The sequence below is a fragment of the Lepidochelys olivacea genome (assembly GCF_965140295.1).
Source record: "Lepidochelys olivacea isolate rLepOli2 genome assembly, chromosome: 15".
NCBI classification, from domain to species: Eukaryota; Metazoa; Chordata; order Testudines; family Cheloniidae; genus Lepidochelys; species Lepidochelys olivacea.
The window spans coordinates 14330794-14345985 of NC_140425.1; the positions used below are offsets into that span (position 1 = coordinate 14330794).

The window sequence follows — 15192 nt, forward strand, 5'->3', positions numbered from 1 at the left end:
GAGGCATTAGAACATGACAAAGACAGGTTTACTTGGTGCGTGTAGTAACAATCTCCTTGATTCTACTTTTAGCCCATGAAGCCTTTGAAAGCTGCTGCCACCACTTCTCAGCCTGTACTGACCAGTCAGCAGATTGAGACTATTTTCTTCAAAGTGCCTGAGCTGTATGAGATCCACAAAGAGTTCTATGATGGGCTCTTTCCCCGAGTCCAGCAGTGGAGTCACCAGCAGCGTGTCGGAGACCTCTTCCAGAAACTGGTGAGTAAGCTGCCACCACCAACGTTCCTTTAACCTCAATGCAGGTTAAATAGGCATGTCTTCCAGGTGTGTCTGAGACTCACATTCATTCCTTTGCATGGCTCTGGTGTGTGGAGGTCCATGGCTGGATGAGGTGGTAGAATTCTAAATTCATCTTTCCACTGTGGTGTGGTCATAACTAGGCTGGCAGTTTTGTGTTCTGCACTTAGAGGCTACATCATGACCCCACCAATATTACAAAACCAGTCAGTCTTCCAGAAGACTTTAGAGCTCTCCACAAAGCCTGCAGTGTGTCACTTGCTGATCATTCAGTTACCAAGGAGGCTGGCATGGCAACCTGACATCTGAGAGAGAGACAGTGTCGGAGCCCTTTGGGGACACACAGCATAGAGTTCAGTTTCATATTTCACTTCTTGTATAAAATATCCCGTGACACTCTATAGGAGTGAATTAGATGCTGGTGGTGCGTTGGCTGTGCAGTTACTCAGTATAATTCGTACTCTGCCTTGGAGGTTGGAACCACTGTGGCGGAGGACTTCCAAGCAGCTCTCAGAACCCTAAAGTTCTTCCCTATATTTCTGTCCTCAAACGTCCTGTGTCAGACCTGACCATCCAGCCTCTGTTTGAACACAATTTCCTTTGGAGCCTGCCAGTCCTGTTCCAGAACAAGCTACAGGGATTACTACAGAGGGACAGGAAGTGTGTTCTCTCATCCTAGAGATTTACTACTATTATTTATTACTTGTGTTGTGATAGCAACTAGGAGCCCCAGTCACAGACCCTGACCACATTGCTCTGTACAAATGGAGAACCAAATCATGATCTGCTGCATCCACATCCCCTGCTGACCCCCTAAGCACATATGGCAGTGCATTTCACGAGCATTTGCAAAATTCTAATGAAAACTTACTAGCCCAGGCACAAAATCCATGTGCCCAGCCTGACCGTGCCAGTGATGATATTGATAAAATGAATGAGATTTTACTCCACCACCAGTAGACCCTTGCTTACCCTGTATTAACAGACACATAACACTCTGCAAGCTCTGCACTAGACTGCCAGACCAGCTGCTAGGACCTTGGTGGTGTTTCTTCTTCCTTGAACCGTTCCTGCTGTCTGTGCTCACCTGTCACAATTCTGGGCGTAGTAGAGAGAGGCAGCCTCATGGGGAATAACCATGTTCTTTCACTATAACCATGGCCAAGGTCAAAGCTACAGGTAGCTGCTTAGGTTATACACACAGAAGGCCCCTTATTAGGAATTAGCATCTCAAATCCTTTCTTTGGCCTGGTCTACACTACTGGGTTATGTTGAATTTAGCCACGTTAGGTTGATATAAAAATGACTGCGTCCACACAACCAACCCTGTTCTGTTGACCTAAAGGGCTCTTAAAATTGACTTCTGTACTCCTCCCCAACAAGGGGAATAGCGCTAAAATCAACTTGCTGGGTCAAATTTGGGGTAGTGCGGGTGCAAATCGATGGTATTGGCCTCCAGGAGCTATTCCAGAGTGCTCCATTGTGACCGCTCTGGACAGCACTTTGAACTCCGATGCACTAGCCAGGTACGCAGGAAAAGCCCCGGGAACTTTTGAATTTCATTTCCTGTTTGGTCAGCGTGGCGAACTCAGCAGTACAGGTGACCATGCAGTCCCCCCAGAGTCGTAGAGCATAGAATGTTTCTACGCTCCCCCTATCATCTCCGTCTTTGAGGTTATCGCAGATTAGAAGGCAAAAAAAATGCACTTGCGATGACATGTTTTCTGAGATCATGCAGTCCTACCTCACTGATAGGGCACAGCTTAATGCACGGAGGCATTCAGTGGCAGAGGCCAGGAAAGAATTAAGTGAGTGCAAAGAGCAGAGGCAGGACGCGATGCTGAGGCTAATGGGGGAACAAATGGACACGATGAAGTGTCTGTTGGAGCTGCAGGAAAGCCAACAAGAGCACAGACCCCTGCTGCATCCACTGTATAACCCACCCTCCTCCCCATGTTCCATAGCCTCCTCACCCAGACGCCCAAGAACGCGCCGGGGGGGAGTGGGGGAGGCTCTGAGCACCCAGCCACTCCACTCCAGAGGATGGCCCAAGCAACAGAACGCTGTAATTCAAACAGTTTGATTTTTAGTGTGGCTACAATAAGCAATGTGGCCTTGTCCTTCGCTCCTCCCCCACCCCACCCGGGCTACCTTGTCCATTCTCTCTCTTTTTTTTTTTTAATAAAGAAAGAATTCATGGTTTCAAAACAACAGTTACTTTATTTCAAAGAGGGGAGGGTGTTTGGATTACAGGGAATTAAAATCAACAAAGGGGGTGGGTTTGCATCCAGGAGAAACACACACAACTGTCACACTGAAGCCTGGCTAGTCATGAAACTGGTTTTCAAAGCCTCTCTGATGTGCAGCGCGCCTTGCTGTGCTCTTCTAATCACCCTGGTGTCTGGCTGCTCAAAATTGGATGCCAGGCAATTTGCCTCAACCGCCCACCCCGCCATAAACATCTCCCCCTTACTCTGACAGATATTTTGGAGCACACAGCAAGCAGCAATAACAATGGGAATGTTGGTTCCGCTGAGGTCTGACCTCAAACAGCGCCAGCGAGCTTTTAAACGTCCAAAGGCACATTCTACCACCATTCTGCACTTGCTCAGCCTATAGTTGAACTGCTCCTTACTACTGTCCAGACTTCATGAGCCATGGGAGCAAGTGGTAGGCTGGGGTAGGTGCAACGGCATGGTGCTGCTGGCTGGGCGAGCACCCTGAGGCAGAAGCCTCCAGGTTGCATGATATTCCAGGCAGGATTGAATCTCCATGAGACGAAACTTAAAGAAGAGAATGACCTGGAGTCTCTGGCTCCCATTTGGTGCTCAAAGAGGAGAATAGCCTTGTCTGTCCAGGCGTCCCAATAAGCATCACCGAGGTCTGCCAGGAGCACCCAGGAGACGTACAACGGCTGTCTGTCCTACTGCACAGTCTACCGCGAAGGCAAGGAGCTGCTGCTGTGTAGCAATGCAGTACCGCGTCTGTCAGCAGCACCCGGGAGACATACGGTAACGGTGAGCTGAGCGGGCTCCATGCTTGCCATGGTATGGCGTCTGCACGGGTAACCCAGGAAAAAAGGCATGAAGCGATTGTCTGCCATTGCTTTCATGGAGGGAGGGGAGCCTGACGACATGTACCCAAAACGACCCGCGACAATGTTTTTGCCCCATCAGGCACTGGGAGCTTAACCCAGAATTCCAATGGGCAGCGGAGACTGCAGGAGCTGTGGGATAGCTATCCACAGTTCACCGCTCTGTAAGTCGATGCTAGCCATGGTATTGAGGACGCACTCCTCCAATTTAATGCGCTTAGTATGGACATACACAATCGACTGTATAAAATCGGTTTCTAAAAATTGACTTCTATAAAATCAACCTAATTTCGTAGTGTAGACATACCCATTGTCTCTGCTCTGGCAGCCGGTCCTCTCTTGTAGCTAGTTTAAACCAAGCCATTATCAGATGGTTGTTTCTTTTAGGCACTGACTGCCTCGGGACACTGCCGCTCTCACTTGGCCAGAGAAATGAATTAGTTTCAGATGTTTGAAAAAGGAAACTGGTGTGTGTGTTTATGTGCATTTCCACTTGTTGCTGCTCTGTTCCACCCCCCGCCTCCCCATTTTGCTTTGCTCCATCTGCACTGTTGTTACCTCGTACTTTGATATTCCACCCTCCTCCCCCTGTGCTATTCCCTTTGCTGTGATTGTGGCTGTGTTGTTTCAGTCTGCTGCGGAGAGTTCCCCTAGCAAAGTTCAACAAAAGACCTCAGTGTGCAGAACAGAACAGACAAGAATAAAGCAATGTACAGAGCCTGAAGATGACCTAGGGGTTCCCAAGCCAGATATACCTGATTGTCTGCATTCAAAAGGCATCCCTCTAGCCCCTCCCCGATAGTGTGCAGAAAGCAAAGGATTATGGGAGCTTCGTTTTCTTTTCTAAAAAGAAAAGAAGCTCCGCATTCCTTAGGTGCCTCTGGTTCCCTGAGTTAGTGAGACATTCCATGGAGTAGCTTATTGGATGGAGAGTGCAGTTCACCAGGTCACTTAATTGTTAACATCTGTGCAGCAGTGCACCAGCTCCCTTCCCTGTTGACTTGAGACAGGGGGACAATATTTTATGTGCCCTCCAGCAGCTCAAGATGAAACCGCAAGAAGCTGCTTTTCACTGCTGGTGTATTTTAGTCAGGAGGAGATTAGTTGGTGCCTTAGCAGATAGCTCATGGACATGGTATGCGGTGCTCAGAGATTAGCTCACAAGGTCTCAGCTGCCTGCTGCTGCTCCCCAGCTTGCTAAAGCTGAGATGCAGGAAGAGCACTGCAATCAAATGATGCTTGATAAACTGCCTTGAGAGGGTGGCGAAATAATGCTACTAGCTGAGGGAGAGCTCTTCAGATGAATTACCATAGCTGGCTTGTCCCAGCAAACTTTGACTTGCTGTATTGCTACTCTGGCCTGAGCTTAAGGCCGTGCCATGCAGATGAGGCTGGCAGGTCCATGTACCGGGCATCCATGATACTCTCTTTTTCTGTTCCCCTGAACCTTTTTTTTTTTACAGAATTGGCAAGCGATGTTGGATCTGTGTTGGGAGCAGCTTGCCCTAGTGTAGCAATAACTCAGCTACGCAGAGTGAATATCCCGGGGAGCTCTGGGCTTGCTTAGCTATTTCAGCTCTGGTAATTCAATGCAGTGTTCTGACAGATACTGCAGCAGTCACTTTATTCCGCTATTTTTTCTGACAAACTGAGTGTTTTGCTGTACTGGACAGAGCCAAACCATTCTTAGCAGCCAGTTAAAACCATCTCGACAAGAGAGAGATTGCTGAAATACTAGACATTAATGCATGGTCAGTCAGGATGCACATCAGGTCCTTTTCACATGTGAGGCCATGCCATGAGGTATGATTATGGTGATAATTTGGAGTCTTGATAATTATCTTCAGGGCACTGGTGGCATTCATTTTATTTAACCTGTAAAATAAAGAACCATAGATCGAAACTGAAGGCAGCATACAAAGGAGATTCTAAAATCTTACATACGGTGGCACTCTCTGCAGTGAGTTGCTGCTATCAGAAGCTGACAAGGTAGCTGTGTTATCCCATCTTTTCAGCTGGGGGATAAAAAGCACCAGCTGTCAAGAGTAGAACTGGGTAAAATATTTTGAAATTGTATTGGAGGGGTTTGAAATTTTTTGATTTTTAATGAAAAACGGAAATTGTGTCTCAAAAAAATTTTTTTTGTTTTTTTAAAAGGTTTAACTTTTTCATTTTTCAAAAACTGAAAAATGATTTTTAACAAAACTGAATTGTTTTACCAAAAAAAATTTTGTTTCCAGTTTTTCATAGAAAAATGGGAAAATTTTAACCAAAATAAGAATTTTCTGTGAAAATAGTTATTTGGGTCAAAAAGGCATTTTTCATCCAAAAATGTCTTAATGATTTTTACCAACTCTATTCAGGCATGGTAGGGAAAGCAAGAGCCCTTGCACTAATGGAGAAATCAAAGCACTTACATCCTAGCTGCCATCTCTAGGACATGATTCCAAAACTGAAATGTTATAAGTCTCTCCCAGCAGAGGCTACGGTCAGGATTACTGCTCATTTGGGGATGGTGCAACAGTGCCAGCTATGGATCATGTGCTCTCTGCAGGCCTGGGGCCAGACCCTCCCTGGCATCCATGCACAATTGCCACTGATTTCAGAAGGAGCTGTGCCATTGTACAGCGGGGCTGCAATTAGTTCCCTCATCTCTTTGTGAAGATCACTGTAGGAGGTAGCTCACCATTTCTCAAGCCACCATTACTTCAATAAACTGTGTAGGGAAAGATGCACAGAGGTACTGGGAAGCTACTCAAGTGCCAGGCTCTCCTGCAGGAGGCAATGTAGGGAATGATGCAGAAGTACTGTTTGTGGGGGAAGCTCACAGCTATGTTAGTGGGAGAGTCTCCGAACTGGAGTCTCTCTAGAATGGTGGAGGATCACTGACTGTGGGGAAATTCTCAGCTCCTCCGTTCCCAGTCTCCCAGAGCAGTCACAGTAGGGAATACTGTCCATGCTGGCAGTGGACCCACGGTAGTCATAGGGTAAGTGAAGGATTGAAAATACTCTCCTTTTCAGTAGAGTCCTTCAATGCTCCTTCTGTTGGTGTTTTTCTGATTGTACGCTGGGAAGCCCATTTGAACTGCTGAGGTGTTTATAGCACAGCTGCATGGGTCTGCAACACAAAGGTTACTCTAGAGTTCAGACATGCTTGGAATTTGCCCATGGATTTCCCAGCTGGATCTTATGCTGTCTGGCATGAACATGACTGCTATTTAGAAATCAGCGAACAGGATCAGTGCTAAGACCTAGTGATTAATAATGGCTCATTACAGGATCCAAGGCTTGCCGTATCTTTATCTGGGTCCACCACACATTCTACGGTTGCAAAATCCTGCATTGCCGTCCATGCCTTCCAGCAGTGGTTCTATGCTGTGTGTATTGTTTTTGACTCTTCAGCACTTCTGTCCTTAATGCTTCAACCATGTGGCTTTAGATAATGTCTGCATATGTAGATCTTGGTTAATATCTGGGTTTGCTTTAACAGCTTCAGCAGATGCACAGAAGCAAACGAGTAGCTCATTGGGGTCACATTCGTGCTATACGGCTGAATCACTCCTGTCTGATTCATATTTCATGCAAACAGCCAAAGGCTCCTGCAAAGTTTCATCCATGAGCTAAAATATTAATAGTCGCTAATCTGGCAGTTTAGAAGGGAAAAACTAGGCGATGGTAATAAAGATTTGTCATCCTCCCAGGCTTGCAAATTAACTTCTGTTGGGTAAAGGGAGCCACCACACAAGGAGCACCTGTTCCAGTGGGGGAGAACCCACAGGAGGGAGGGCACTTCCTGTTCAGAGTATCCTGAGTTTCTTTGGATTGGTGTAAATCAGCCTCTTCCCTGGTTATTCTGACTCCCACCAGCAGCTGTCCCAAGCCATCCCCCTCCCTGGTGTTTACTTTGTTTTGTTTTGATCCCTGCAGGCCAGCCAGCTGGGAGTGTACAGGGCCTTCGTGGATAACTATGAGGTTGCCATGGAGACAGCAGAGAAATGCTGCCAGGCCAATGCTCAGTTTGCTGAAATCTCCGAGGTAATGTCAGGATGTTCAGACACATGCGCCGCCCCGGAGCTGATTAATACGCTGCAGTGTCACTCCTGTGCAGCCTCCGAGTGCCTTTGCAGCGATCGCTCCTTGGAGAGGCTGGGACTGGAGGAGCTGTGAGCTTCCCCACAGCCACTGCTCCAGCCCCAGCCTCTCCAGTGGCCTTTAGCTAAGGCTGGCCCGGGAGGAACTATGAATTCTCCCATAGGCAGTTTTTGCTCACTGTTCCCCACAGTGACTCTTATAGTGACTGGCATGGCTTTGAACTTTCCTAACTCTGCTCCAGCATCATGCAGTCCTAAAGAGGAAGGTTGTGTTTGAGCTCATGATGTCTCTTTCACAAATAATGACACTGCCTGTGGTGTAAAAGGCCGTCTCTAACAGCTTGCATGATGTCTGTCGGTAGAACCACAGGCTCAATTAGCCTCAAGTGCTGAAAGAGGTAGCGTTAGAATGCGCTGTTTAAAATGACAAGTGTGTCAAGTGGAATCTTATTATTTATTAGGCTGCTTTGATTTCCTCCCTTTGAGTGGGATTCTGTGTGTTGAAGTACTTTGCAGGCTTCTCATGCCATGGGCCCTGGGTGGAGCTCCTTGTCCAGCGGACAGTGTCGCTGTGGTGATTACAGCCCCAAGAAACACCACAGCTGGAAAAAAGCAGCTGCCAAGAAAAATTGGATTTAAATGGAACCACCTTTTCTGTATCGGATCTGCACGGTGCCAGAGGCGTTTATTTCTTTTCAAAACACTAGTTCGTCGAGGAGCCCAAATCTTTTTTTATCTTTAAAATTAAAAAGTAAAACGTTTCAAGACATTAAGATTGAGGGAACGCAAACTGGCAACGCCCTTTGGAAACATGCTGTGGTTCTCATCACAGTGTGAGGGGGTTCCCCACCTCCCATCTGCAGCCATGGCTCTTTGCGGGGTTTTGAGCCTCAGACACAGCCCCTAGCATCAGCAGTGTCACCTTGCTATCAGGGCAGCTTCCCCCACCCTTCATTTTTTAAATTTAGATAAATACAGTCTGTAAAGTCTCCTCTGACTAATCGTTAGATTTATGAGTTGTGTTGTGGTAATGCCACAAAAGGGATCCGGGCCGCCTCATGCTAGGCACTGTTCAAATGCAAATTCTGGGCACCACATATTATGTGATTTCCTGGTGGGTAAGCGCTAAAGCCCTGGCAATGACCATAATGTAATAAATAGTAACGATGATGAATATGGTGGTACTTTTGCACTTCTGTGCCCATGTCCTGCTAAGGATTTCACAGCACTTTACCCACATTAATACATTCAGCCTCAACATTCAGGGCAGCAGCAGAATCAGGAATAGCACCCAGGTCTGCTGACTGCCCACCTTGTGCTTTAGCTACCAGACTATACGTACACTGGGCCAATGGCACATGCATCCCTGTGGACATCCGCCCGTCTGACTGGTGGTAACTCAGCCATCCTCAGGTTTTCTCCCATATGCTGTACGTGGCTCCCTGGTTTCTCAGGTCTCTAAGGACTCACTCTTAGGAATTCTGCTTGGAGCTGCAGGCTCCTGGCAGACTGTGACATGGTGGTGGTAGAGTTACCATCAGGACAATACATTTTCCTTCACTGACATGGAATATGGCAGGGCTTTTCTGGATGCTGCTTTAGGCTGACTGTATGAACACAGGCACCTCTTCCTCCCTTGGAGGTGTTGAGGAGGTTCTGGGTTCCAGGGTGGCGTTTCTGGGTGATGAACGGTCTCCTACATGGATTTTCTTTTTCTTTTAGAATCTCAAGGCCAGAAATACAAAGGACTCAAAAGATCAGACAACCAAAAACTCCTTGGAAAGTGAGTGTTCTGTATGGAGGAGACACTGGTTTGTCGGCACTTGGAGGGGTGGGAGTGGAGCTGGCTATTGTTGCCCTGGGTGGAGGGTAGATATATTGTGGAATAACCATTCCCCAGTCCCACCTTCCATGGTCCTTTTACTTTCTGAATGCTGGTGGGTTATGGTGACTCCTTGCTGTCCCCGGGAAGCTGCTCCCTTTTGCTCATTAGCAGAGCACTTGCCTAGAAAGCTGCATGTCTGCACAGGAAGCCTCCATTCATCTTACTGGCTAGTCATTCCCCTTGGGCAACAATGGACCATGCACAGAACAACCATGATCTTTGAAGAGCATCTATTGCCTAATAGTAGCACAAACATCATCATACAAGGAATTATTATTTGTATTACGGTGGTGCTAGAGGTCCCAGCTGAGGTCAGGGCTCTTTGTGCTAGGCCCTGTACGTACACATAGCAAGAGATCGTCCCTGCTCCAAGGAGGTTCCAGACTTGTTTAAGGCAAAGCCTCATGGATGGCAGGATTTGGGAGCACCCTAGAGATGCCATGCTGAGCTTGGGAGGGGAGGTGGTGCCTTGATCACCTTTCAGAGACCTTCCTGGCAAGATTAGGAGAGGCGTTGAAGGGGAATGGCTCTAGAGGGTGTGGCTAGGCACAGTACTCAGCTGCAGGGTCAGCCATGAAGATCTAGAGCTGGAGGATGTAAGAGGTTAATCAGAAGAGTGCCCTGCTGGGAGTGTTGTGTGCCATTCAGCGAGCTCACCATTCACTCTCCCTCAGCTGTGTGTTGCTTGGGGTGTGCAGTAGGTTGTGTTTGTGTGTGTCTCTCTCTGTGTTTGTGCAGTGTGTTTTGAATGTTTGAATTAGCAGTAATGAACTCTGTGTGTGGAGGGGGGAATGTTTGTGGGGGGCGGAGGGGTGTGCCCAGTGTGGCTGCTGACTGCTTCTTTCCACACACTTGTGTGTTTTATTTACTCTGTAGTTCATTAACGGTGGAGAAGAGAATTCCAGGATGTTTCTTCTGTACTAGTTTTGTGCCTGTATGTTTGGTTGCATGGCTCAGTGTGCTCTGTAGGGCACTCTGTTTTTAGATGGCTGCCTTTCTTATGCCTCTGCTGCTTTCTGTCCACAGCTCTGCTATACAAGCCGGTGGATCGAGTGACACGCAGCACACTTGTTCTTCATGTAAGTAGCTTGTGTGTTTAAATGGCAAGTATAAGAGCACAGGCACTGTCCCCACTTTCTCTTCCCTCCAGCCTTTCCTGCACAGACAGGACTGGGGAAATTAAGAGGCTGCCGCTCTGCCTGGGTGTGTCTTGTCTTTATATGTGGAGGAGCAACTTGAAGTTCCTGGTGGAGAATAATTCCATGTGCGGAACCAGTGACGTGTCCCCAGCGGGGTTAGCAGGCTAGGTTAGACTCCACAGCTGCAGTGGGATGGGACAGTCATCTGCAGCCTTGCCCTAAACTATGAGAGGAGGCCAGAGCCACCTGTGCCAAGGGTTCCAATAACAGGGCTCCTGGAGCCTGTGGCTCACTGTTCTGGTGGGCGCCGTTCCTTATTCTTGTCCCTTCTTTGTGTTCTTGGTGGTAGGATTTACTGAAACACACTCCAGCAAGCCACCCCGACCACCCACTCCTGCAGGATGCTCTGCGCATCTCTCAGAACTTCTTGTCCAGTATCAACGAAGAGATCACACCCCGCAGACAATCTATGACAGTCAAGAAGGGAGAGGTGAGTCCCCATCCTCTAGTGACAAGATCTATTTCTAAACAGTAGTTCTGCCTTTCTCTGGGAGGGCTGGAAATTAGGAGACTACCCTAGCCTTCTGAAGGTTACAGTGAATGCAGGGATACCGGAGGACTTAGGCCTCCTTTTGGTGTAGAACTCTGGCATGCTAGCTAATCTTAATACTCTGTGGGGAGTCATGCTGGCACACACAGATAAAGTTACATGCAGACCCAGAATTAGTACTCAAGAATTCCTGGCTCCCAGACCAGTGTTCACTCCTCTAGGCCATCCCTTCATTCTGTGAGAGGTTGATACCTTCTTGTAGATTTTCTTAAACCCCATGCTACTAGTTCCTGGGTTGCTGAGACACAGTTTATGCACAGTCCTTGTGTTCCCCAGGACATGGTGTGGCTCACTGCACGTTCTGTTCAGAAGGCTATTTGGAGCTACCAAAGGGGAATTGTGACTAGAATCGCAGACCTTATTGCTGCAACGTGCATAGCGTGTGCTAACCCAATTCAGGGAGAGTTCTTGGTAGTATTCTGTGTGCAAACTGAAACCAAATAAGGGCCTATGGATCAGAAGGAAGGAAGGCAGCTGCTGGAGTAATGGAAGATTAGAAGGGCATTTTCCAGCCACTCGTGACCCTTACATCCCCTTTCAGGAACCAACTTGGCAGGATGTTCACCTAAATCTGCACATTCAGAATGAAATGCATTTTCTGCATCTTCTAGAAGCTTACAATCTTGGGCAAGAGGGAAATCTCACCTGGGGGCGTGCTATAGCAATCTGCTGTGGCGAGCGAGAGGGGGGCAAGCTGAATGATGCTAGGAGTTGGCACTGTGATCTCTGTCTCTTAAGTATCCCCAGAATGATGTCAGGACCCAAGGTACAGCAGAGAAATACATGTTACAGCCCCAGTGTCCAATACACAGAGACTCACTGTGTGAGGGCAAAGAGGTGGAAAATCAGAGCCATTTCTCAGCTAGAATGTAAAGAGAAGTAGGAAGGAATCGAAATGGGATGAGAGAGTCCCCTTGAAATAGGAAGCTTAGGGTTGTTCATCTATCTAGGGGCCAATCCAGTGTCCATTAGAGTCCGAAAAAAGCCCCCCATTAACTCTGTGGGAATTGGATTGGGACCCAGAAGTGCTGGGCTCTGTCCCCCCTCACCCACAGACTAGACTGTTTATAATGGAGACAGACTTCTGCAGTGGTATGGCTCTGTGTGGCTCCCTGAGTTCCTGGGGCAGATCCATCTCTAAGGTAACTCCAGTGTGGTTTTGGTAGGGATGAATTTGGTCCCTCCTGTTCAGTAACAGCCAGGACTGATGAGGAGTGTTGGAGGAGATAGTTGGGGGGCAGGGAAGCTTGGATGAAATGGGGTGGGGAAGCTTGGATGAAAGAGCGGAATCAAGAGCAGCAGATTTGTGGTAGAGGAACTGCAGCTGGAGTTTGTCACGTCAGCACTGTGCCCTGTAGTCCCCTGCCAAGCCCAAGATGACTACAACTGGACCCAGGGATCCCCTTGAAGACATTCCAGTGAAAAGTCCCCCAGCCCTATAAACATACACATTCCTGGGTTATTACTGTATGTTTCATTGACCCTTTCAGCTCTGAGGGTTCTCTGGCAGACGCAGAATGGGGCTGGGGTACTCAGACAGGGCCCCAGAGTGCATTGTTCCTCAGCTTTGAGCAGGAGTTCCCCCATTTACCTCCTGCTTTGGGGCTTGTTTTGGAACCCCAAGGCTGCAGCTGAGATGTGCTGAGACTAGAGCTGTGGGGACCAGGCAGTAGCAGGGTGGGATGCAATTACACACATCAGTGGCCAGGGCCTTGGAGACAGCAGAAGGCCTCATTAAAGTGGATGCTGATCGAGTCATGGCAGGTATCACAGGCTGGAATGCCCCTGTCCCAGGAGAGGGAGTGCTCGGTAGTCTCAGATTGTCTGTTAGCATCTCAATGAGGGATGCAGGCTTTGCAGCGTGTCCTGTGGAATCCTAATGAAGTGACAGGAGCCAGGGCAGTGGGAATGAAGTTGTGCTCTCTGGTGAGCTGTGGATTTGTCATCCACTTACAAAGTGAGAATGGGGTGTGTAAAGAGTGGGCTCAGCAGGGCTGCTCCTATTCCCACTCACGCGGTGGTGAAAATATTGACTTTGGGTGGTTGCTCCGTGTTTACTCTTGTGGCAGGGACAGCAGAATCAGAGCTGAAAACAGGTTTTCCTATGCGATGGAGGGAATCTATAACTCTCTCTCACTCGCATGCACCTACTCTGCTCACAATCTGTTCCAAGCCAAGGTGAAGAATATGCTTATTCCAGATCTTTCTGTGTTGCCCTTTAACTTCCTTTCCCTCTGGGAGTCGAATGCTAGCTGCTTCCTTTGGCTTTTCTGCACCAAAGGCCCTGCCTCTAAGAGGGGCAGGGCACCACCTTCTTCCCCAAAGCTTGTCCAGACTGGGGAGTGTTCACCATTTCCATGGTTTGAAATTGTGATCCAACTGCCTGCAACAGGAGTAGACTCCCAGCCATTCATTAATGAAGGATTTGTGCACTATCTTCCTAAAGAGTTAACAAGCCCCGCTCCCCACCACCAACAGCCCTTCCAGGTTGGGATCAGAGCTGGGTTTTGTCTGTGTGTGTGTAAATCTCTGGCTTAGCCTTTCCTTCTGCTCCCCTTGTCTATGCCCTCCCCGGGGTGATGGGATAGCATGCAGTCTATATGTCCTAACTGACAGCTCTCAATGCATAATGCATTTTTTATTTTAATGAATAGCCAGCTTGCTTTGATGGCTTTTATTCATTATTTACCTCCCTCCCATTGGAGATTCCTTTGGCGGGGGAGCGGGCTAGCTGCTGTAGCTCCAGCCTCCTCCTCTCATACAGTGCTCAGGTACCGATCTCCGTTGTTAGCGTGCATATAAAGGGGCCCTGTTTCTCTTCCTTTTTTTTTTCCAGCCAGCAAACGGCTCCCAATCCCCATCTTTAATGTGGAGTGTTTGGTGAGCACAGCACAGGGAGGATGTAAATCCCCTTTGCCTGCCTCTTGCTGCTGCTTTCTTTTGCTGGATTGCTTTGAATTGGTGAAAGCAGCCAATGGTTAATCTCCCTAGTGACAGGCTCCTAAAAGTAAGTGTGTGTGTGTGAATACACAACCTTCCACACACACACTCCCTCCCCCAAGGTGTGACCCAAAGTTATTGATCCCCTGCTTTAGGTGCTTTCATTTGCTACAAGGCACTTGGCCGCATCCTGCACACAGTGAGGAAAACAAGGGTTGCTCACCACAGAGGAGCTCGTTCTCTCCCATCCTATCCACTGGAATATTCCATAAAGTAACTCCAGCATCTTGCACAAGACACTTCTCAGTCCATGCCCAAACCAGGACGTGCTGTGACCTGTATGGCATGGCAAGGACATCCCAGCACATTGCTCTCAAGGCCATCGATATTACCTGTCCCCCTTCTCTGCAGTGTCTCTGCTTACTGTGCAATACAGCAATGCTGACAGGGCAAGGGAGAGCTTCAGCCCCAGCCCCGTTTCCTTTGTGATCTGTGCATTCGATCCTTCGATGGGAATTGAAGTGGGAGGCATGGTCCTGAGGCAGCCTGTGGCTCCCCGAGTGTGTGGGCCTGGCGGGTCCCAGACGTAAGGAGGGGGGCAGAGTTTCTGCATGCTTCAGGGATGTGGGTAGGATGCTAATTACAACAAAAGCCAGAAGAAATGAGGCTCTGTCAAGGCCAAGGTGTGGCTCTGGGGTTCTTCTCTAGCCTGTTGTGGGGAATTGAGTCGCTTGTCTCCCCAGCATACAACCCATGGACTTGTGGGGAAAGATGCAGTGTCTAGGATTTGGTTTGTGGGTGGCAGAAGGAGATAACCATTGGACCCATCATGGGGGGACATCCCCCTGCGAAGGAACAGAAACCTGGATGGAATGTTATGCCTCTGGGGACATATCTTAGCTCCAGAATCTCCCCTGCCAAGGAGCATGGAAATGCCTCCCTCCCTCTCATCCTCTTTTCTCCTTCCTGCTTGTTAGTGTTTCTGATTGATCCTTCCCTAAGTGCCCACTTCAGTAACTTGCCAAGTAGCAATAAAAAGCTCGCTGGGGTGTCCCTGAGTGACATGAAGCCTCCTGATTTAGGGCATGTGAGAAGTTCAGATTCCTTCTTGTCTTGTGCATGTGGCCCTGCCGCAG

At 48.4% G+C, this 15192-nt stretch overlaps 1 protein-coding gene across 3 annotated transcripts in view; it reads left to right on the forward strand.

The window, feature by feature from the left end:
• BCR (BCR activator of RhoGEF and GTPase) overlaps window positions 1–15192 on the forward strand; it is a 130640-nt gene that overhangs the window by 71729 nt on the left and 43719 nt on the right. For all 3 annotated transcript variants that reach the window (XM_084649425.1, XM_084649427.1, XM_084649426.1), the window contains 5 exons: window positions 73–258; window positions 7319–7426; window positions 9205–9265; window positions 10394–10446; window positions 10856–10996. In XM_084649425.1, the coding sequence (XP_084505551.1) occupies window positions 73–258; window positions 7319–7426; window positions 9205–9265; window positions 10394–10446; window positions 10856–10996 (549 nt within the window). The remainder of the gene's footprint in view (window positions 1–72; window positions 259–7318; window positions 7427–9204; window positions 9266–10393; window positions 10447–10855; window positions 10997–15192) is intronic.